The following is a 23,618-nucleotide window of genomic DNA, read 5'->3' as shown; positions in this document are numbered from 1 at the left end:
GTTCTGGATAGGCATTTAATGGACACAGTCCTCATCAACAGTCCCTTACATCCAAATCAACATGCCTATCAGAAAGGTAAATCTTGTGAAACAGCCCTACACTGTCTGGTTGGCAAGATTGAGCAAGCTATTGAACAAAATGAAATAGCTTTAGCAGTATTCCTGGATATAGAAGGAGCTTTTTATAATACGAGTACTCACTCTATAGTGTCTAAGCTTACATCCAGGGGTACGGAGAAAACTGTTGTTAGATGGATAAGTAACATGCTTAAGAGCAGAAGAGCACAGGCATCTCTGTGCGGAGTCACAAGAGAGGTCAAAACGCAACGAGGATGTCCACAAGGAGGTGTATTATCACCAAGCCTGTGGAATATAGTTGTGGATGACTTACTCTGGACTCTGAATGAACAGCGTATGTATGCTCAAGGCTATGCAGATGATGTTGTCATACTCATAAGAGGCAAGCATATGGTTACGTGTCTGGAAATGATGCAGAGAGCACTGGCCATTGTGGAGCGATGGTGTGATGAAGAAGGACTTGCAGTGAATCCTTCGAAGACCGTCATGATACCATTTACAAGTAGAAGGAAACTGGAAATCACACAGCCAGTCCTATGTGGGGGCCAGATACAGATAAGCAGGGAGTTCAAATATCTAGGAGTCAAACTAGATGATAAACTCACCTGGAATAGTCATCTGGAATACATAATCAGCCGATCTCAGACTACATTGATGATGGTGAGACATGCGGTAGGATGCACATGGGGGCTTAGACCCGACATGTCACATTGGCTGTACACCAGAGTCATCAGGCCAATGATGGTGTATGGCTCAGTGGTATGGTGGCCAAAAGTCCAACAGGTAACTGCCGCAAAAAACCTGTCAAAGGTACAGCGGTTGGCATGCTTGGGACAATGGGTGCCATGAGAGGAACACCAACCGCTGCTATGGTAGTAGCGCTAAACCTCCCACCTCTAGACATATTCGTCATAGGAAGAGGCTAGGATGGCTGCCTACAGACTGAAGTGCAATGGGAACTGGCATCATCACTATGCTAGTAAGCACTCCAAGATCGTTGACATTCTCAAACTGGATATTCTAGAAATGATGTCTGACAGAATGTCAAAGGTTACGGACTGGGAAAAACCATTTCAAGTCAACATTGTTGAAAGGAAGGAATGGTCAAAAGGTGAGCCTGACTACATGAAGAAGGCTCTAACCTGGTACACGGACGGGTCAAAGACTCTGAAGGGTACTGGGGCAGGGGTCTGGGGAGCCAGACCTAGTGTTAACTTAAGCTTTAGCCTAGGTAAACTGGCAACTGTCTTTCAGGCTGAAGTTACAGCCCTTGCAGAATGTGCAAGAGTTAATGTGGAAAGGAGCTACAAAGGCAAAACCATCTACATTAACTCGGACAGCAGGGCTGCTCTGCAGGCCTTGGACAACCATGACTGTAATTCGAAGACAGTCTGGGAATGCCATAAGGTCATGAAATTGCTGGCGAAAACCAATAAAGTTATTCTAACTTGGGTGCCTGGACATAGAGGAATCACAGGAAATTAAGGGGCAGACAGTTGCGCTAACTTGGGAGCCAACTGTCCTCTTACCGGTCCTGAACCAACGTGTGGGGTCTCATATAACTTAGCACGTAGATCAGTTACCAAGTGGATGGTTAACAAACACCTACAACATTGGAGAAATACTGAGGGGAATGTACAAGCAAAGCGGATGCTCAAGGGACCATCAAGGAACATTGCAGCAGATGCCCTTAGAATGAGTAGAACGGAGATCCGAAAGGTGACTGGTTTTATTACAGGTCATTGGATATTCCGAAGTCACCTGAACAGAATAGGTATTCCAGTTCAGGAAACACTGTGCAGGAAATGTGGCGAGGCTGACGAAACAGCCAAGCACGTCATATTTGAATGTCCGGCATTACAGAGCAAACGCTCAAGGTCCCTAGGTGTTCTTATGCATGCGGAAGAGGGGTTGGAACAGGAAAGCATTGTTCAGAAGATCTCATGGTTTTGTAAAGGCCTGGGATTTGATACAGCTTAAACCTGGGAGAGGGTGCACAATAAGCCGGATGGCTGATAGGCAATTACCAGGCCTAGGAAACCTGGCCCTCTGTTACAAAAAAGGGGTTTCCCAGTTCTTCTAGAACATTCTTCCACACCCTCTTAACAGTATCTTAGTGTCTGTCTGTCTGTTTGACAGCATTGTTATAGCCTAACGCATTGGCAGATTGCTTTACTGTATATCCATACGTGTATAAATGTGTCTTAATTTATTTATGTGCATGAATTACTGAAGGTACATTTATGTCTACATTGCACACATAAAATAATCTAATGAAAAGAGATGGTCACAGAGAACTACTACTTAAACAGTATAATATAATGACGCTCCTGCATCGGTTTTTTAGACTAGTAATTCTAAATTACTAGGATGTAAAAGTTTTAAATGACTAATTGTTTATCATATCCATTCTTAAGAAAGCATGGCAGAACAAACTTTAAGACTTGCAGTTGACAATACTCTTGAATTTTTTTCTGCAACCATAATTTTATCAGTACTAAGACTACATTAGGCCTTTCTAAGCGGTATTTGTGACTAGTTAACGTCCAAAGTTAATCAACATATATTTCAGAAATAAAGAGAAATATTGAACTTTGGAAAAAGAAATTATAAAAGTCCGCTTATTTAGGTTTTGTATACAAAGCCAAACTATTGCAATTGTATTCATGATAGCACATACCGAAAGGTTTTTCATAACTTCGCCAAACATGATCCTCATATGGCAAAAAACACCCCCGTTCCAAAGTTTCTATAACAGGGTGACTCAGAACTTTTATCAGATTCTTTGGTGGAACGTTCCAACGGTTATATTAAATTCATTTTTAACAATATTTTGACTTTTAAATATTTGTATTGTGTATGTATGTATTTTTATAGCACATTTTTCTATAAAACTTTTACTTTTAATTAACTCAATTATGTATGGGTTTAATCATTAATATTAACTAATAAATAAATAAATAATACATTTTACATCTAGAGAACATTTTACATCTAGTAATTTTAAGATAGCGACAATTTTTAAATTTTGACTTAAAGCAAAAGCATTTTACTAATATTAAAAAATTCTGGTTTAGAAAAAATATTTACAATTCATAATAACAAGTAAATAACAAGTAATTCATTATTCATAAATTGTTAAGTAAATTGGATGTTGAAGAAACTAAATATTGGAGCTTTAGGAAAGGTAGTACGCGTAGTACTTGAGCCGGTTCTTAGCACGATAATTTTTGCGTCAAAATATTTTATTAACTAACCAATCATTTATAGGATAGTGCTAGTAGTCATAAAGTAAAAGGAATAAAGTGTATTTAATCCATCTTTATGGTATTGAATTTATTGTCATACAAAATACATTAAATTTTTCATCGGTTATTATAAAGTACTGAGACGATTATTTTTGTTGCAATACTGTATGGTTGACAAACACCTACTTGTTTGGAACTAGCGCGTAATCAATCAACTGTGAAGTACATTGAAGTATTTTACTACACCATGTATCTAGTTTTTATGACAACAGCAGTAAACAGACAGGTTCTTATAGTTGACGTTTTTACGGATTCCCTGTAACAATGATTGTAGTTATTATAGAATATCCTTAATCGTAAAATTGTGAAATTCACGTTTATGAGCTGGCTGACGGAAAATCCGCTGAAGTAATAGCATTACCAATAACAAAGGGCGCGGTGTTTAATAACGACTGATGATGCATTGAAGGTCTTCTTGCAACGTAATATATTTTCTCACGGGAGCTTTAAATACATGTTATTCATTTAACGATGTGAGCACTACCAGTAACCTACATTTGGTAGTTAATAATGTCTTGTCACTTCAGTAATTTGAATTGTTGCGCTAAGAACCTACTCCAGTATTACCTTTACTAAAGTTTAAATATTTCAGTTCTACATTTAAAAAATATGTCGTTGGATTTTTAATAACTTAAAAAATAATCCATTTTCCATAATATGTGTAAAATGCTTATGTTTTGAGTGCTATTTTAATTGTTGAGTGGTAGACTGGGTCGAATAACTACGGAGTGTGCGTACTTACTACCTTTACTAAAGTGGCAATGTATCGGTTGTTTTACATTCAAATGTCTTAAACTATATATTCTTTGATTTTATAAAAACGTTATACAAACCATTATTCTTCTAAAATATTAGTAAATGCTTGTGCTTTTAGTGCTATTTACCTGTTGAGTGATAGACTGGCTCCAATAACCACGGAGTGTGCGTGCTAAAAATACATTTACCGAAGTTGTAATATATGGATTATTTTTCATTAAGTTTTTCTTAAGCAATATGTTCTTTGGATTTATAACACCGTTCTAAAAATCATTTTTCTTCCAAAATATTAGCAAAATGCTCTCGTTCTGAGTAATTTTAAGTCAAAAGTTCAAAGTGATAAATTGTAGATTTTTTAGATGTTAATAAATGTTTAAAATACATTTTATTAGTGTAAATATACGTGCAAAATTTTGCTAATGTATTTTTAATGGTTTTAAAGAATAATAAATTTAATAAAAACAGGAACAGGCCTATAAAGTACCCGAAAACAGTTCAGAAACACCTTATCACTGTATATAAAACACCAATATCATAATGCCGCCTTACTTACAACTAGAGAGTGTGCCATTGAGTGTTCACCAGCTTGATATTGAATATCCTATACAATTTATGTACATAATCTAACATTGGAGAGGGCTTTAGAGTAAATTGACTGTGTGTAACTTACCTTTGCTAGCTCTATCTCGAACATCAAGCTCTCGTTGAGTTTCACTTGTGCCAGACGTCTATCTGCCCCGTAAATCTCCGTTATGTCAATAATAATCATCGGAGAGGGCTTTAGAGTAAATTGAATTTGTGTAACTTACCTTTGCTAGCTCTATCTCGAACATCAAGCTCTCGTTGAGTTTCACTTGTGCCAGACGTCTATCTGCCCCGTAAATCTCCGTTTATGTCAATAACAATCATCGGAGAGGGCTTTAGAGTAAATTGCCTGTGTGTAATTTACCTTTGCTAGCTCTATCTCGAACATCAAGCTCTCGTTGAGTTTCACTTGTGCCAGACGTCTATCTCCCCGTACATTTCGGCTATGTCAATAATAATCATCGGAGAGGGGATTAGAGTAAATTGCCTGTGTGTAATTTACCTTTGCTAGCTCTATCTCGAACATCAAGCTCTCGTTGAGTTTCACTTGCGCCAAACGTCTCTCTGCCCCGTACATCTCCGCTATGTCAATAATAATCATCGGAGAGGGCTTTAGAGTAAATTGACTGTGTGTAACTTACCTTTGCTAGCTCTATCTCGAACATCAAGCTCTCGTTGAGTTTCACTTGTGCCAGACGTCTATCTCCCCGTACATTTCGGCTATGTCAATAATAATCATCGGAGAGGGTTTTAGAGTAAACTGACCTTGTGTAACTTACCTTTGCTAGCTCTATCTCGAACATCAAGCTCTCGTTGAGTTTTACTTGTGCCAGACGTCTATCTGCCCCGAACATCTCCGCTATGTCCACCATGTAGCTGTAGTAGGCCTGGACTATGGGGTTGCTCAGCCCCTTCACTAGAAACTCCCGTGACTGTCTCAAGACCTTGGGCTGGTCAATCTGTATAAATACACCGGTACTAAACATTTTGTAATTTAAATTTCTTTTCAAATATCTCCTATCTTAGTATTTCAGCAATTTCAATTAGATATGCACTCACATACGAGCCCTATAGTTTGAAGTTCAACATTGATTATGGATAACTTGAAACCAGTTCAGGATTATGAATAATTACCACAGTGGTATGTCTAAAAAATGAAACACAGCGGTTCAACAAGAAAGATTTGCTCTCTCTTTCGGCTGTTAAACTCTAGACGGCTGGTAAATTATCAGACATGAAGGTTAAGAACTGTTATAACTTGGGCATCGAATTCTGCTTTTTTTATTAATTTGTTTATGTTTAGTTTCTCGTAAATGATATGTTACAATTTTAGCTGTGGTGGTGGATTTGCTTTCAACATACTCAGTTTACTTGTATACTTAGAATTTGTTTACTTTATTAACTTTAAAGTTTACGATTTCTAAGTTCAAGATGTGAGCGGACTCCATCTTGACCGTGAGTCTAAGAGTGGAGTTGCATATGAAATACAATTTTCTTTTATTTTAATTCCAATTTTATTTGGATATAACAGGATATTAAATATTGGGGTCTACTCATGTTTCATATAATTAATAGTTAGGCTGTAATTATAGTTTAATACTTGATATAATACAAGGTTATGATCAAGACTATAATCTACAAACATCGTAGGAAAAACATTAAAAATACCAAAGTTGCCATCACTTTAAAGCTTTCAACTGTAAAATATCACTTCAATAATTTCAACTTATCTGCACCTGATAGCTTGAGTCGAAGGTAATGCTTTCAAACGGAAATGAACATACCACGTAATGCTTTATTAAAAAAGATTTGATTTACTAACACTGCGGCCATTCCATTTTTGCTTGATTATTAAAAATATAATATTTTTATTCCTTTCTGTATTTTAGGAAAATTAAATGAAAAAGAAAGAATTGTCTCATATTTTCTTCTCTTATACTATTCCCTAACTTTTACGCTATACACAAAATCACACCTGGATGACACGTTTGCTGGCATTCTTTAGATCTACGGATACGTCTATCTGGAAGAGACTTCCACCACCGATAGAGAGGTTTCTCAGTCGTATTTCGGTGTCCAGGAAGCTCCAGCCAAAGTGCCTCCAGTTTCCCAGCACCGGCCAGCCTCCAGCAGCCTCCAGCCTAGAGACCGCTGGACTTACTCCTCTGTCATCTATCTTGTCTAAAGCACCGAGAGTCAAATATTAAATAGTGTTATATAATACATTAGGTTTTGCTATGATATACGAGTGATGGAAAGGTCATTAATAAAAAATTTATCCAGAAATCGAATAAAATCTGTATTTTACGAAGATATAAAACATTTGTTTAATCAACTTTATTAGTAATTATAATATTATTCTTTATTTTTGTAATTGAAAATTCTAAATTTAAATTATGAATTATTTAATTCTTTTATTATTATATATATTATGTAATTTTGTTACTAATTAATGCGTAACACCGTTCTAAACAAACAATAGAATTATAAATCTCATTAATACTCTAACAAAAAGACAGATATATTTTATACTACACTTACCAAACAGACTGTTTGCAACATAAACAACTTATTTATAATTAATTACTTAAGTTAAATTTAATCTTAATTATAATAATTTAGAAGTTTAATATACACGTTTTTCATGGGTTTAATGTAACAAATAATTTATTTTACATATCATGTATTTATATTTAAGTTTTGAATTTTGTATAGTCATGTTAATATGTTTTATATTGTATAAATACAATATTGTATACATTGGACAAGTTTTATAGTTTAATAAATACAACAACATAACAAATTGCAACTAAATAATCAATATATTTATGAATAAATTTCCATATAAGTACTGTACAATGAAGCTATAAGAGATATTTTATCATTTTATAATAAGAAATATACTTTCAACATTTATTTTGTAAAACATAAATATTTTTGAATATCAGATAAAAAAACCAATCCATAATTAACTAAACAATTCAAAAGGCAGTGAATTTGACAGTATTTCGCATAGTATAGTTTAATTCAACGTTGTGTACTTTCAATTCTTATGAAATTCAGATAAAATAATAATTCTGTAATCTTTAAAGTGTTCATAAGTATTTAATTTGAACTAAATATTATTCAAGTACTAAATATCGACAATTATACCAAGAAAACTTATAAAAACCTACTATTTTTGAATACAAACATGAAAGAGGTTAACTAGCAGAAATTACAGAACCCCTAGATCTTCTAAATCCTTATGAATTTCGAAAACTTCCAAAAATTCCGTGAATTGAGATCAAAATCATCAATGATGACCATAATGGGTATGAATGCTATTTATGTATTGATGAGTTAAAAGACGGAAAACTGGAGGGACTTAATGTAAACGAATCCAATAGTTCGACGAGTGATAAACTTTCTTGCTATTATAAATTGATGGAATCTTTTATCAAAATGAAATAAAAGTTTAAAAACCTTTATATATTAAAAATTTAAAAACCTTTATTTAGTGAAAACCTTTTTTATACAATCTGTAATAAAAGAATTTTATTATCAAAATTTGTACACAAATAAAGAGTGCGGAGCAGTAAAAGCCTACAAAAGTTATTAACTAATAATTGTAAATTAAACTTTTTACCGTATGTAATTTAATGATTTAATTATGCAGTGGCTAATACAAGAAATGGAAACTAAATGCATTGATGTTGTATTGGTTACTATAAACTTAATTACACTTAAAACACACAAAACCAATACATACAAACTTTAAGTTTTGTGAGGCCTTTCGATAGCATATTTTTGTTTAAAATGTAATTAAGTTAAATTCATTCATATTATTATATTATTTTAAAGCCAATTTTAAGTGAAATGAAAATTTTAAATTTATTATTGCATTAATTATTAGTAAATATTATAAACACAGTTATATATACAAATATATATATATATATATATATATATATTTAGAATAAATAATAACAGCTTTATAATAGGTTATCGTACTTTGTAGTTATCGTAAATTATATTAGGCCTAAAGTATTATTAAATGTTTATAACCATATTTATACCAGTATGATACATAAATATTTTTCATTATAACTGGAAACGATTATTAAGCTTCATCCATCTGTTATAAAATCAATGAAACAGGCATACAAGCTTGTCTAAGTACTTATCGCAATTTAGTGCACACACAATTACCTTCATCCAAACACAGAGAAAACAGATGTTTCATTGTCTTGTATGGGTTAGGTTCATCTGGTGTGGACTCTTCGAAAAGGATAGCCTTCAACTGATCTTCCACTATTTCGTGAACTTGGATGAACGAAGAGTTACTTGACTGAAATCATGTTTTAACCATTGTAATAACACTAGCAAGATATTTACAATAAAATTATTGCTTGTGTTTTTATATCTGGATCATCAGATGTTTATTGTCAGATAAACAACCAAAATATTATAGATGTTTAAAACTTGACAAAATGTATATTTCTCATTGATATATTGAAACGTGCCTGTGACAGTTAGTACTATGACATAATGAGATACATTTGATGTAAGGAAGTTTTGTTAAATTTGTATATTAAACTTATCACTACAAGGAAATAAACATTCATTTACACCTAATGTTACACGTACCTTTGTGACACTTCCAAGATATTCGTGAAAGGCTTTTAACTACTTTAAAAACTTAAACCTCAGCTTGTGTTTACAGTCGTGGCAGAGTAATCACTCGCAATTATCTTGTGCTCTTTTTCAAACAAAATATTATATTAAATTCAAATACTACTAATCTTATGCCCGTCGTTTCTTGATTAATTAATCTCTGTTCCATTGTACAAATGAGATAATATGTGTTCTGTTTAATAACAGAAATAAACCAAAACCGGTTGTAGATAGATTATACGTAAATTTCAATCTCAGAAAAAAATACACGTTTAGAACCCATAAAATACAAGTGCACAGAGAGCATTGGTAGAAAAATGCATGTGTAATTATATAAATGTTCTATTTTTGAAAACTTTAACGATCTTAAATAATTAGGAATTAATGTTGATTCTTATGTAAATTGCAAAATTCATTCAACAAAAGTAATAGAAAACATAACATCACACTTAGATATTTCTGTTTCCCACAGAACATGAGCAGTACAAAGATCTTGAGAATTCTGTATTTTGTCATGGTACAAAGCAGGATAGAGTATGGAGTGATCTTATGGGGTAATACATATGAAATCTCCTTAAATATTATATACAGTATTTCCAACAAAATTATTTTACGAGATTTGTTCCATTTAAAAATAGTGTAAGCCCTCATTTCCATTATTGTTACCGTAAAATTTAGTTTTAAACTATCTATTCTTGTTCAAAGTTCTGAAATTGTTTTATGATACAAATGAAAATCTTACCCAGAACGAAAATACTTATGAGCTATGGCTGAGATATATCAACCTCTATACAGTTTCTAAGCGATACAATAATTTTTTTTTCAAGAAATGTAAACTTTATATCACCTAGAGCTTTTAGTGAATTTACAGAAATTACAAAACACTTTACATAATAGAAAAGTATTCCTTTTGAAGTAGAAATAAATTGTTGATTGATATTGACTGATGTTGAGCAAATACTGCTCATACAGCAATGATTATACACTTTTGAACATGTTTTATATAATTGAGTCTTGAGATTTATTTTGGATTATAGTTATTTTTAAAGATAAAATGAACTGAAACAGTATTAGCAGGAAAAACATTTATTTTATTGTTACTATTTTATATGTTAAATTATAAATTATATGTATATTTTTAGGTAATGGCATAGATTTATTTTTAGTGTTAGACCGCACTAAAAAATAACAAAATTTATCTAATCACTCATTAAATATTGTATTACTAACGATGATATCTCTAAACAGGCTTAGCTATAGATACCCTAAATTTCCTCAAATTAGGTGCTGTAATTGATATTTAGTTGTAGAATTAGTGATTAATTGAATGTTTTACTTAATTTTTTGTCTACAACTGTTAGTTAATTTAATTTATGTTTTATATGTCAGAACATCTAACATTGTTATGGAAAATAGTACATGTCTCAATATTAAATTAAAAGTAAAGGATTTAACATATGAAATAAAGTCACTGGAAGATGATTTTCGAACCGCCACGAATTCTTCAGATGGGCTACTTGCAAGGAAGGAGTCGCTCAGCAGTCGCCCATCCAAGGAGCAGCCCCACACGGCGTTCCTTCATTCGGTTATCTAATTCTAAGTGATATTTGCTTTAATACTTTGACAAGGTCATGGTCACCCCATCGGGGGACCTTTTCAAAATACAACTGGACTAACGTAGTCCGATTTAAATATGTACATTTTTTATGTTGAAGTTTAAATTGATTAATGTGTACAATTTATGTAAATCTAATCAGAATAACAGCCATAATAAGGGTTTAGATTAACAGTTTTAAATAAAGGTCATTTTAAAGTAATACAATAATATACATATAAAAGTGTATAACATTTTTAAAGTTAGCTTACAAACTGGACGTACCAAATAATCACGTAGTTCTGCAGATTCCAGGAATTTCCCGCAAGCAAATTTGTAAAAGTCATCGCAGGGCCTGACAGATGGATCCATGTAGTTCAGGATTCTATCGGCTGACAAAAAGCAATAATTTTATATATACATATACTGTATGTATGATATATTATATATAGTAAATACATATATATATATATATATATATATATATATATATATATATATATTAATATTTTGTTTAAACGCATTAGTTTTCATAAACCCCGTTTGTGAGGAGTAGGAATTTTGGTTCATGTTAGAGTTTATATGTTTTGTGTACGTAAAATTGGGTAACTATTTGATCATGATTTAATACTTATTTTTCTGGCGTTTCTTTTTGCGAGTCAAGTTAATGAGCATAGAAAAGGCGATGATAGCTTAAAGGCGTATTTCCTCATGGTATACTTACTCCAGCTTTTAAAACGTACTGATTATTAAAACTTTAAAACACTCTGTCGATAATTGCATGCTCCTTTGTGCTTTATGATATCATTTCAAGGCCAACTGAACATCGAAATACCATCCTTGTTAAGGACACGAGACCTTCTTAAAATCGTGTCGTCTGTCCTGTGATAACTCGATATAACATTATAAGAATGAAAAGTTGTACATAGATCCCTCTTGGTCTAAGACAAAATTGCTTTCGGGGTTTTAACAGTTAATACTATAGAAATAAACCCCATAATATGTTACGTATTTCTCGTTACTATACATAACGTATTTCAGCATAAATACGCTTTAAAATCTTTTATCTATTTTTGCTCTTAACAATTCTTTCTATAGTACCCTTAAACTTATATAATTATACTCCTATACATTTTATTTATACTTAAAAGAATACATATAAACATATTAGTCCATAATTAGTTATCCTTATAATTCTATCTGCATCCATTTTATTTATACTTATATAACACATATAACGTATACACATATAACGTAAGGGTCAGTGATATAGTTACTAAAAATCTGTCATAAAAATAGAATCAGTAGTTCATGATCTGTGGTCCCTTAAACAATAGCACAGTTTTAAAGTAAAATCTGCTTAATCTAATCGTGTAAGCGGAGGATAAATAATGCCTTACCAGCTGTCTTACATTCATCTGTCTCGCATATGGGTCGGATTGATTCACCTGCAAATTATAATAGTTTAGTATTATATAAATCTGAATTATCTGTCTGGTTCACTGACTTACTCATTCGTGCATTTACTTGCTGAGACATGGTATCAAGTACTTCAAATCCATTTTGAATAATGAAATTTCAACAATCAAAGGTTTATGGTATATTTTTAAAAGGTGAGCCCATTTGGAAAGTTTAAATTGTATTTACTTTTTGATAATGGGAAGATTTTGGGGAGGAAATTACTATTTTTCCCATAGGGAACAAAGGGAAAATAAGTTATTAATTTCCCCTCAAAATTTACTTATTTAAATATTACTAAAGAAGGTTCGTGCGTTCTTTAAAACCAGGCATTTCATATTTATATTTTAGGACAACTAACAAACAATGTATTGTATTGGAGTCAAAGAAATCTAAAACATTTGAAACATGGAGTTGTGTAAGTTATAGGCTGAATAGTAAAATTCCTCTTACTTTTTTATTACTAAATATTTACCAAATGTGTGTTTAACTAGGCCCAAAAATATAAAACATTGCTTAGTACTTTATAAAATTGCCTTTAAACATACTTAAATTACCTACTAATTTATAGGCGTTGTATTGGTAAAAATAAAATTATTTCAGATGTTGAAATAACTTCTGGTTTATCAGATTCCAAAAATAAAAATTTAAACTATTATTAGTAATTTTGAAAACGGTAAAAATGTTGTAAACATAGTTATACTTGAATAGGATATACATAAACAAATATTTTGGTATGTGTCAGAAAATCTCATTGATTGTTTCCCAAAGCTTATAGTTATTACTGTTACCAGAGCATTAATATTAAAACGTGTTTTAACAATTTCCCCCGTATATGTATGACACAATATTGTAATAAAACAAAAACAAAAATAATCTAAGAGTATTTTACTGAACACACTTCACCCTGTTGTTTCCCATGAACATTAGAGGGCGGTAACTATCGAGTTAAAATAACTCATTACGCTATGAAAACAACAATACGTACCTTAATCAATAATTACTTTCTTACTTACATCTTACTTTCTGGCGGGTAAATAAGATGATAATGCCGTAAATGATTACTTATGCAAACAATGTATGCTTGTGTTTTAAATAAACCTTAACTAAAAAGTTTAAATTATGCACTTACATTCAACTTCTGATGCACTTACTGCAGCGCGCGTATGTACTGTTCGCTAAGCTGGAATGGCATGTACTACCTAAGAGGTTAGCGCTCAACTTTTCGTCCTAGAGGTCCGGATTTGAACACGGTATTTTTCGCATTAGAAAAAATTAATTATTTTACCTTAGCCTGAAGTAATGTGACGAACGATTCTCAGGTCTAGCTTTCAGCCGCTAATACAAATAAAATTCTAAATATTTAAATAAATCCAAAACAATGGCATAAATCAGTACTTTGTGCCCACTTTAGTAGAATTAAATGCAGAAAATTGGTGTTTTTGATATTTAAACTAGACAGTATAGCTAGATTTCGTACATTTGCCATTGTTATTTGTTACAAAAGGTATAACAAAACGAGGATTGTAATCTATTCTATTCATCACATGGGGGGGAGGTTATGAATACATACAAAAATAAAGAACAGAGAGAAGAAAATAATGGAAAGATTTTGTTTTCTTCCGATCCTCGAAAAGTTGTGTTATACCTTTTGTTACATACAACGATGGCAAATTTCCGAATTCCTGTTATGTTTTCAAACCTTCCATCGTCAATAACAGACTTCCAGCATTCATGTTCTAGACTAATATCCCTATTTATAACTACAGCTGTAATGTCGAGCCAAGGTATTGAGGCCGCGGTGTGTGAATCGACATCCACGTGAAGGGAAATTATTTATATTTGTTTTTAATGATTAATTTCGCAGCCATAGAACATTGAACATTTTATAAAACATTGGAACCATTAGGCCCACCCCCAGATATCATTTAAGTTCATTAATTATGATGAAATAATTAAATTTATTCCTTTAAAATTACAACATACAGTATAAAATATACAGTATAATGAGAAAAAATTAACAAACAGGAATATTAGTTGACCATAATTACAAGTATGTGTGGCCAACTCTAACATAAAAACAACTTATTACACTATTTTGGCAGCAACGTGGCAAGTAATCATTTTATTTTATCATATAAAAGTGGCGTTTGTGAGTTTTATTTGTTACAATTAACCTTCTAAGTAAACTTCGCAAATCTAGTATTTATTACTAAGAGATCTCCAACCTCACGTGTTTCGTACATTCGGTAAAATCTCAAGGTGTATATGAAGTGGAATTTGAATAGTTTGTAAGGTGGAAGAAAGCCTGATACGTAAGTACTGTTAATGATTACATTTTATTTGTTTTTCTATCTGAATAATTAAAACATTTCAAATCTAATAATTATGGGAAAGGTTTTTAATCATTAAAAGATGCATAGTCATGAAAGAAAATGTTAATGTTTCACAATTTAAAATTAATTTCCTTCATCATTTGTCATTTGGAAGAGTGTAAAAGGGACGATTTACTTAGAGTACAAATGATGTTCATAACGACGAAGGCTTTTTAGTTGTTCTCCTAAAGAAATGAAAAAAAAACTCATCTAAAAATATTTTTACTATTACAATAAAAAACATCCCTGTGATGTGCACCACATGTATAAAGTAGTATGTAGAGTATATGTGGAAACGGAACGTGTAGTACTCAGCATGTTGGGTGTTACATTATCAGGTAATGTTGCTGCGTTACAACCCTGACAGTTACAAATTATACACTAAGAATATCATCGTCAACCTTGCAGGATGAAGGAGGTGGTGAGCTTCTTAATTTAAAGAGACGTGGATGATGGACTGTTTCGGAAGGGTACATCGAAGACTATAGCTGAAGTTGGATGTATTCCGTAAGTTTTTTGGAACTCGACCTCGAATATTAAAAAGTCAAATATAGCCGAAAAACAGCCAAAGATAGCAGAAAAAGGTAGGAAAGTGGAAAGGTATTTCACAGTTTACGAAACTTTTGACAGCGAGCCAGAAAACGAAAATTTCGAATATAACACAAATGAAAACAAAACTATTTCAGTCCTTTAAAAAGCCTTAACAAACAAAGGCAACAACATTATTGGCAATACTAACTCCACAATCTACCTTACTTTTCAAATGTAAATTGTAATGGGAATTTAATAGTGCATTTCAGTAGGTCTATGAGAGTTTTGTGTTATAGGATGGATTCAGTATGCTTACGTTAAGGTAATTAAATTATATAATTTAATGAAATTTAACTTATAGGCTTTAGTTTTGTTGTCCATATAGTAAAAAATGTGTATCTTTCGGCGTTTCATCTCATTTCATTAATATGTAAAATACGATTGCATACGAAAATGAACCACGTTCGCTACTAGTGATTGCATATTTTTTTACTACACTTTTCTTAAAATTAAACTAAAATAACTGGATCGAGATATTAAAATGTTGAACAGGATTCTTCTATAATTACTCACATCTATCTATAAAAATTCTTATGAAGCACTTCTATCATACTACTGGATTTTATAACTATATATATTTTATTAATTTAAGATAAATCCTCCGTTTTTTTAATCAAAATGTCATTTAAAAACTTTTCGCTATCTTGAGCCGAAAACCCACCCAAATTTTCAATTTCAAGGCTCGGACGATTTTGATCCGTGGAAGCATGTGAACTACTGCCTAGCTTCAATATCAAACTAAAAATGATTATCAATGAATCGATTCTATGCATGACTAAAATTACTATGGTACCTTCCTCTGATGGTTACTCTAGCTCTGTACTCCGTATGAATTATTCATCACTGTTTTTATCACTCAAAATAGTATATAGTAACCTAATTTACTTAAATGAATCATCAACTGTTACTTGCACTTTACTGAAATATTGAGTACCTTTGTGTAGATTATATGTAGAAAAACATAAATAAAAAGATGTATGATCATAAATTTATCCCATTTTAATTAATAAATTGTTTTGTACCTCCCTTAAAGATACAAAATGTACAATAGGAATGAGTAATGGTTTACTTACATGAACCAATGGTAAATAATATTACGAGACAAGCCCAGCCATTGGGTGACATGTTGCCAGTGAGCAACGACAACTAATGTTGTATGTGGCAGTCTCTCAGCATTCCCTCTGACACATCACTGAAGGACTTTTAAGTTACGGGGATTGATTAATTGTAATAAATCACCATGTTTAAATCTTAAGTAAAGTCATTTATTACTAAACAGATATTGCACATCAGCTGTTGATTGTGTAAAGATTTGATTTGTTTATTGTACATTTATTTAACGACCTGCAATAAAGTGCATTACTGAGGAAATGTACAGCGTTTCACTCCATAAAATTGACTTGTTTGAGCACTTCTGAGACTTTCAGTTACCACGAGACCCGTAATCAGACCGGTTTATTGAGACAATTTTACCGGAACCTGGGCCCTCAGGGACGTCTATTTGATGGGACCGTGCGCGGTGGCGGGACATGACGGGGCCCGAAAAATCAGAGTTACAACTGAAATTTTCTATATATTCGGAACCACAATCCAACCCGTATGCAAAGAGTAATTAAATATGTTGTAGCTATGATAATTCCATCAACTTTGTTTTGTCATGTAATACGTAATTGTTCTTATTTAGACCATAGGTGTTATATAAATATTTAGGAGGCGGTGAGGGGAGGAGTCCATATAACTGATATTTTCCCGTAGTGGACAGAGAGTATGACCTCATTTTGTTCCTTAAACAATTCTTTATCAGTTTCTTTGTTAACAACGATCTTTCAGCAGCACATGTCAATAATACTGAATTATTTAAATAATAATAATCGTTTACGAAAAAATTAATTGAAACATTTAAAATTGGGGGAGGGGAGTCCGGACCCTAGGACCCAGTCGCTGGGTACGTCCTTGTACGATTACAAATACGTTTAATTCAATAACATTAATTGATAGGAGCAATATTTAAGTACCTTTGAACAAAGGTAGTGGAGTAGCTCAGAAACAGTCTTTTGTTACAAAGAAACCAATCTCAACAATGCCATAATATAATTAAAATGAAATAGAAACGTTTATGTTCTCTTTACAATCAATGAATTCCTACAAAATATCAATATTATTATATTTGTATACCTAATTTCCAAAAACATAAATCGTTAAGCAATTGGAATATATTTTTCATTCTTGGAAACTAATAATAAAATAAAACTACACAGAAATATAAGCTGTCGCAGAACTGCTGAGAGAATAAGTTTTACACGCAAGAGAAGATAAATGGTGTTGTTTCTTCTTAAGAGTAATCAATATTTTATATTATCAATTTTGATCTTAATTTTAGCCCCTGTTAACCTAGCAAATTGTAATGCAGACACGCGGAAACACACACACACACACACACACACACACACACACACACACACACACACACACACACACACACACACATATATATATATATATATATATATATATCGGAATTGATCAGAAAAAATCAGCTATTGATCGGTAAACTCCAACATCGGCGACGTAATTATAATTCACTCCATCCAGCAGTGTTTATGCACGTGCAAAGCCTACAAAATTGCGTGCGCAGCCGCGGGTAACTGTCAGTAATTTATATAATTTGATTCAAGCCATATTCAAGTCGGTTTTGTTGAAATTTCTAAATCTATCAGCCTTAGTATTATTTTATTTTTCATGTTCGTTTGTATTATTAATAAAGCAGGTATAGATGGAGACGCTACATTCACAAACTTCTTATCAACGAACTAAACAATCACAATCAGTTGTATTAGTTAATAATTTATTGACAAGTATGAAAAACGACTTATATGTCTTTTACGCCAATTAGACTAAAACAATATAAAGTACACCCACACGTCGTAGAATTACCATATATTATTATTTATGATCCTTTGGTTTTTAATTAAAGCACACTATCAGTGAAGAATTTTCTCATTAAACAGCAGGTTGACATCTTATAAGGTGACCATATAAAAACTGAACTTATTTACTTTAAATTATAGATGTAATAAAAGTTTTATGCTTGTGATAGAGATACACTAAAACAATGAATTTTTTTGAATGTTTATGCAAATTGCAAGGATTTTTTTGACAATATGTTCTTGAATAAATCAAACGATTACAACGTTTTTTATTTTTAGTACAAAAAATTGTTTCTCACAGAAATGTATATTTCAGTAATGGCTTGGTTATCGGTATATATATCATTGGCAATATATTATTCTGTTTAGATTTTGTTGTGACTGAAAATGGCTTTAGTAAGTCTACTCTGTCTCTGCCTTTTAGTAACATCGGTTGGCAGCAATCCTTTGACGGTAAAGAGTTTATTTATTTTATGTTTAATAGTACTTTATTAGCTGGATTTTGGCTTCACCCACAATCTAAATAATATATTTCTTTAGATAACTAATTTTCTAAATATATGCTATAAAATAAGTTTTAAATATCCTTGTCTGCCTTTACATATGTATTTATAAATTATATATTAGTATAGGGATTGATCTAATTCGTTTTAAATCTGCCTCAAGCTTTGTTTAAAAGTTAAATATATAAAAGCTAGATGCTCTCATAATATAATTTAATTGAAACATTTTTCTCTTTACAGTAAAATAATTACATAGATTTATTATAATATATAACAATTTTAAATTCTTGTAAGCCGCCCTCTCGTGGCGGCCCGGCGTTATAGCCGCTACTTTTGACTATATATTCATATTTATAGAACAATTCAGTTACTTGATTTGCGTGCAATTTTAACATAATAAACTTTTTGTTGTTTCTCAAATACAAAATTTTTGGTCTTGCGGTCCGAAATGGTTTTATTTACTGTCTCCACTTACGAAAATTTATTGAAGTAATAAATATATTATACTGGTGACGAATAGGTATATTCAAAGAATAATAATAAGTATCTTGACATAGTTTAAAACTTGTGCTGTGTTTCTTATTAAATGAAAAGTTGAAAATTGTGTAGTTTAGAGCATGGACTGAGACGTATGCTAGCTTGATATCTCTGCTGGAACAACTTCCGACTCTGCCCTAATTATGATAAGATCCCATTTTGTTCATAATCGTGCAATGACTTATCATCGTGCAATGACATAATCGTGTACAAGGTTTTTGATATCTTTGAGCACAGAAGCTAATATCGTGCCTCCTACGTATAGAGTTAATCTGACTTGATTTATGACTAGAAACATTTTGAACTAGATTTCTTGGCACCCTTAAATGTACAGTTATATTCTGGTTAACAAAGATAACGACCTAAATCGCACTACTGGCACAAATATGTTTTAAAATAGGGAAGATATTCCTACCACATGATATAACACCCATAACGCTTAATTTGGAAAACATATGATTCGTCAAATCAATTTATATCCATTAAAGAACTTTAAAATAATAATTCGAATAAAAAAATCTAATAAAGAAATAACTTGAAAGCAATAAGAGCATAATGATTAAGTTAACCTAAGGTTTAATCAGATGAAGAATTGTGCTATAATTGCCTTAACTTAACAGTCAAGAACAGTCTAAAATCCCTGATCTAGAACGTGATGGGTTAATAATAATCTTAATTGTGCCAATTTCTGAAGACTAATTTATTCATTAGGACGCCTATTATGCAGTCTTATGTTTCTATAATTGGTCATTTTTTAGTAAAAATAATCAGTGAATTGGATAGTAAATACTTTCGTTTATAAGTCAGTAATTTTAAATTAAGTTGTTCTGTATGAGCATTGAATTAACAAATCATTTAAATAAATGGGAGGAAGGTTTTAAAACTTTAGACAGTAATGAGTCAGCGCATCACTTCAAAGCAACACTTACAAAGCCAATAAACAATATTAACAATATATAGACACTTTCCCGACGTTAAGTGTAATATCTGTTAAACAAAGTGTACGTTATTACACATTTTTGAAACACACACACGCATTTTTCCAAGGCGTTCATTGTTACTTAAGTTTTGTAAAACTGAGCCAATTTAATATCTATAAGAATTTTATCTCTATTATCGACAAGTAATTAATAGTATCTATAAATTCATAAGACCTAAGAACAGAAAAAAGGAATATCACATTACAAATCGAAACAAATATTCTCCGGATGTAAGTCGATGGCCAAGTCAGTCTAAACTACTCTGAAACACAAACAGGAATTGATACCACATGGTTTTTAACAATTACGCAGAAACCATTGACACAGATAGTGACGCCGGAAATAACAAGGTCAAAAAGTTCATGGACAAGCAACCATGCTGATTTAGAAATTATTGGTATTCACCGATTACTATTGAAACATTTAGCAGGCAAGCTGGCGGAGTTTACATCGAAAGATCTTGGAGATCAAGGGGAATATTGGCAGTAATTTGAAAGATTTAACGGCGAAAGGAACAAATCTGGAGTGTGAGTGAGAGTGTTCGAGTGCGGGGTATAATTAATTTAATAGTGGCATGTGTCAGTGTCAAGTGAAAATAAATGTCTTAGAAATTTTGTATTTAGTTTTACATATGTATTGTTCCAAAATATCTGGGTTTTATTAATCGCTTTGATATGTTTCATTTAATTTTCGTAGGTATTTGTACCTCAAGTGGATAATTAAACTACCTCGAATAGAGTTTACAGTAATAGTTTGCATTTGAAATGAATACGAATATTTATAAATTTTGTTTATTTTAGGTAAATAGTCATAAAATAGAAAATTTGGTAATTTATTTCCGTAAAATTTATCAAAATGTTTACATATTTTAAAAGAAAGGTCTTTCCATGCTTAGTATCCGTATAAAAGTAAAGCGAAACAAAACAATGTTGGTGTCATGATTAACTACAACATGTGTAATAAAAAAAAAAAAAAAAAAAAAAAAAAAAAAAAAAAAAAAAAAAAAAAAAAAAAAAAAAAAAACACATAACTTGTAGTATAGAATCTAGTATCAAATTATATTCATCTTTGGTATTGGTATATTTATATCTAAATGTGTATTGCTGAAGTCTGTTATTTAAAATTTACGTAAATGAAAATAATAAGATTTCGTTATAGATAAAATATTTGCTAGTTTATTTTAATGTGTTGTATTTCTGATTTATCGTAATTTAACCCTCCCACAATTGTTCTAGATTGAAATATATTTTTATTCACATTTAAATCTTACTTGTTGCACCCCCAATTAGACTTTGCATGGTACAATCTAACCCCAAACTTAAAACTCCAATTCTTAAAACTATAAAATTGGTACAGCATACTAAACACAATGTTATTACTATATCAAATATTATAAATACATTTATTTTGAGATATATATATATACTGTCACGCCTCCTGCTCAGCTGGGGCGAAGGGGGTGTACTCAGGAACCAAACGCAGCTCAGATTACAGCAACTTTATTAACTTAAACAACAACACTTCCGAACCCACGGACACCACGCGTCACGACCATCACTAGGCTAAGCCCTACACTAGATCGGCCCTCAGGGAGCTCGGACGTCCGCTCGCGCCGGAGTCCTCTCACGTACACACCGCCTCGGGCGCTCACCTTGCTGACCTCCCCCTCCAGTACTTCCAGACGGCGGGAACATGGGCCCCGACGTCACACACCCCCAGCCAAATTAAGGGTGGTTGTTGGGGTGGATGCCCTCTAGGAGTTCGTCTTCTTCATTCTTCCAGGCCCTGGCAGCTGGTCCCTTGGTTGTGTTCAGCTGGGCGGCTGGGTCACGTGCACAAGTTACCATGGCGTCTACCCTCACGTTTCGCCGCGTATCGCTAACAGTGTGGCTAGCGGTCGGGGTTCTCCAACAGTCAATAGTTGTCTTTAGATGTGGAGGAAACACATGGGGAACAACGACACTGCGGCAGCCACTTCTCAGGGACAGTCATTTACACTGGCACATAAAGTCTCTGGCGTTGGGACGGCTCGATCACACATAAAGTCTGTGGCGTTGGGACGGCTCGATCACACATAAAGTCTCTGGCGTTGGGACGGCTCGATCACACATAAAGTCTGTGAAGTTGGGACGGCTCGATCACACATAAAGTCTCTGGCGTTGGGACGGCTCGATCACGAGCCTCAGTCGTTCGCTCCCATCGGTACCGCTTCACTAATACATTTCCAGGGAAAGTTTATTAATTTTAATGTTATTCCAGCAACAGGCAATGAATCGTTCCTCACAAAGGTTTGCCTTCTACAAAAACATGTTGTCCTACGAGAGCCTATCTACCTACTCTAGTTAGCAATGTTTGCTATTGGTGTAATCGCATTTATTTGACAAAAACATTAGTTCATAGAAACTTACTCTTAAATACCCGCGGTGGTGTCCATTCCCTTATATTATACATCTATCCTTACGTGTAGGTATATTCGACATTTTATATTTAAAATACATTAATCAACTTTACATGTCTTTATAATTACTTGAAGCGAGAAATTATAATTGTATATGAATAAATGAGTTCATGACACATTCCGGAACCATTCAGCTGTTCTGTGCGAGTCATACAAAACAAAATATATTAATCCTCTATATTGCCCTTTCTTATGATCTAGTACAATGACGATATTCCAATTCAAACATGATAATATTATTATTAGAACTATTTACCATATTACTAACTAGTACATTAATCCTTATTATCTACCCATACTAGAACTTACTATTGCAAAAACACTTTTTTTTACAGATAATAACCTTACAAAGTGGATATTATTATAGGGACCCAAACTAAATAATTGTAATTATAAGTCCACGAAAAGGCTATTCTAGATATTTGACATCTTCCTACTCATTAACATAGACAAGTGAAACAAACTATAGTAGGACATTATAAGCGTAACCATGTACTACAGGATACAGATATTTTACAGTGCAAGAGGTGGTACAAAGTTTTGTAACTGAAGTTGTGCACAGCGGCAGTGTCTACGTGACAAAAGTAGCTGTGGTCAGCAGTAGCCGTCCGGCCTCTCTGGTCACCTGACCTCTCGGGTCACCGGCCTGGCTCTGAGCTACTGGACTTCCCACCGGTGCTCTAAGACTTAGCATGAAATGACTTCATTTTTCAACAAAGCTCTTATCTCTTAAATTTTATTCTTTACATACATCTAACTAACTTTTAACATAACTACCTCAATACCACACAAGAATATGTTAATAGCTAACT

General features: G+C 32.6%; 1 protein-coding gene across 3 annotated transcripts in view; it reads right to left on the bottom strand.

Annotated features, from left to right (window-relative positions):
• LOC124369866 (neprilysin-2-like) overlaps positions 1–21,801 on the bottom strand; it is a 72,458-nt gene extending 50,657 nt beyond the window's left edge. The window contains exons 1-6 of one of the 3 annotated variants that reach the window (XM_046827996.1): positions 16,475–16,618; positions 12,378–12,425; positions 11,263–11,369; positions 8,919–9,057; positions 6,703–6,908; positions 5,507–5,686 (exon numbers count right to left, since the gene is read on the bottom strand). In XM_046827996.1, coding sequence (XP_046683952.1) covers positions 5,507–5,686; positions 6,703–6,908; positions 8,919–9,057; positions 11,263–11,369; positions 12,378–12,425; positions 16,475–16,526 — 732 coding nt within the window. In that variant the 5' untranslated portion in view covers positions 16,527–16,618. Of the gene's footprint in view, positions 1–5,506; positions 5,687–6,702; positions 6,909–8,918; positions 9,058–11,262; positions 11,370–12,377; positions 12,426–16,474; positions 16,619–21,748 lie in introns of those variants that run through there. The other 2 variants (XM_046827998.1, XM_046827997.1) reach the window with 2 other exon arrangements.
• Positions 21,802–23,618: the final 1,817 nt, after the last annotated feature.

The sequence above is a fragment of the Homalodisca vitripennis genome, chromosome X (genome assembly GCF_021130785.1).
Source record: "Homalodisca vitripennis isolate AUS2020 chromosome X, UT_GWSS_2.1, whole genome shotgun sequence".
NCBI classification, from domain to species: Eukaryota; Metazoa; Arthropoda; class Insecta; order Hemiptera; family Cicadellidae; genus Homalodisca; species Homalodisca vitripennis.
Note: the sequence above shows the minus strand (reverse complement) of the source record. Positions and strands in the feature narration are given on the sequence as shown.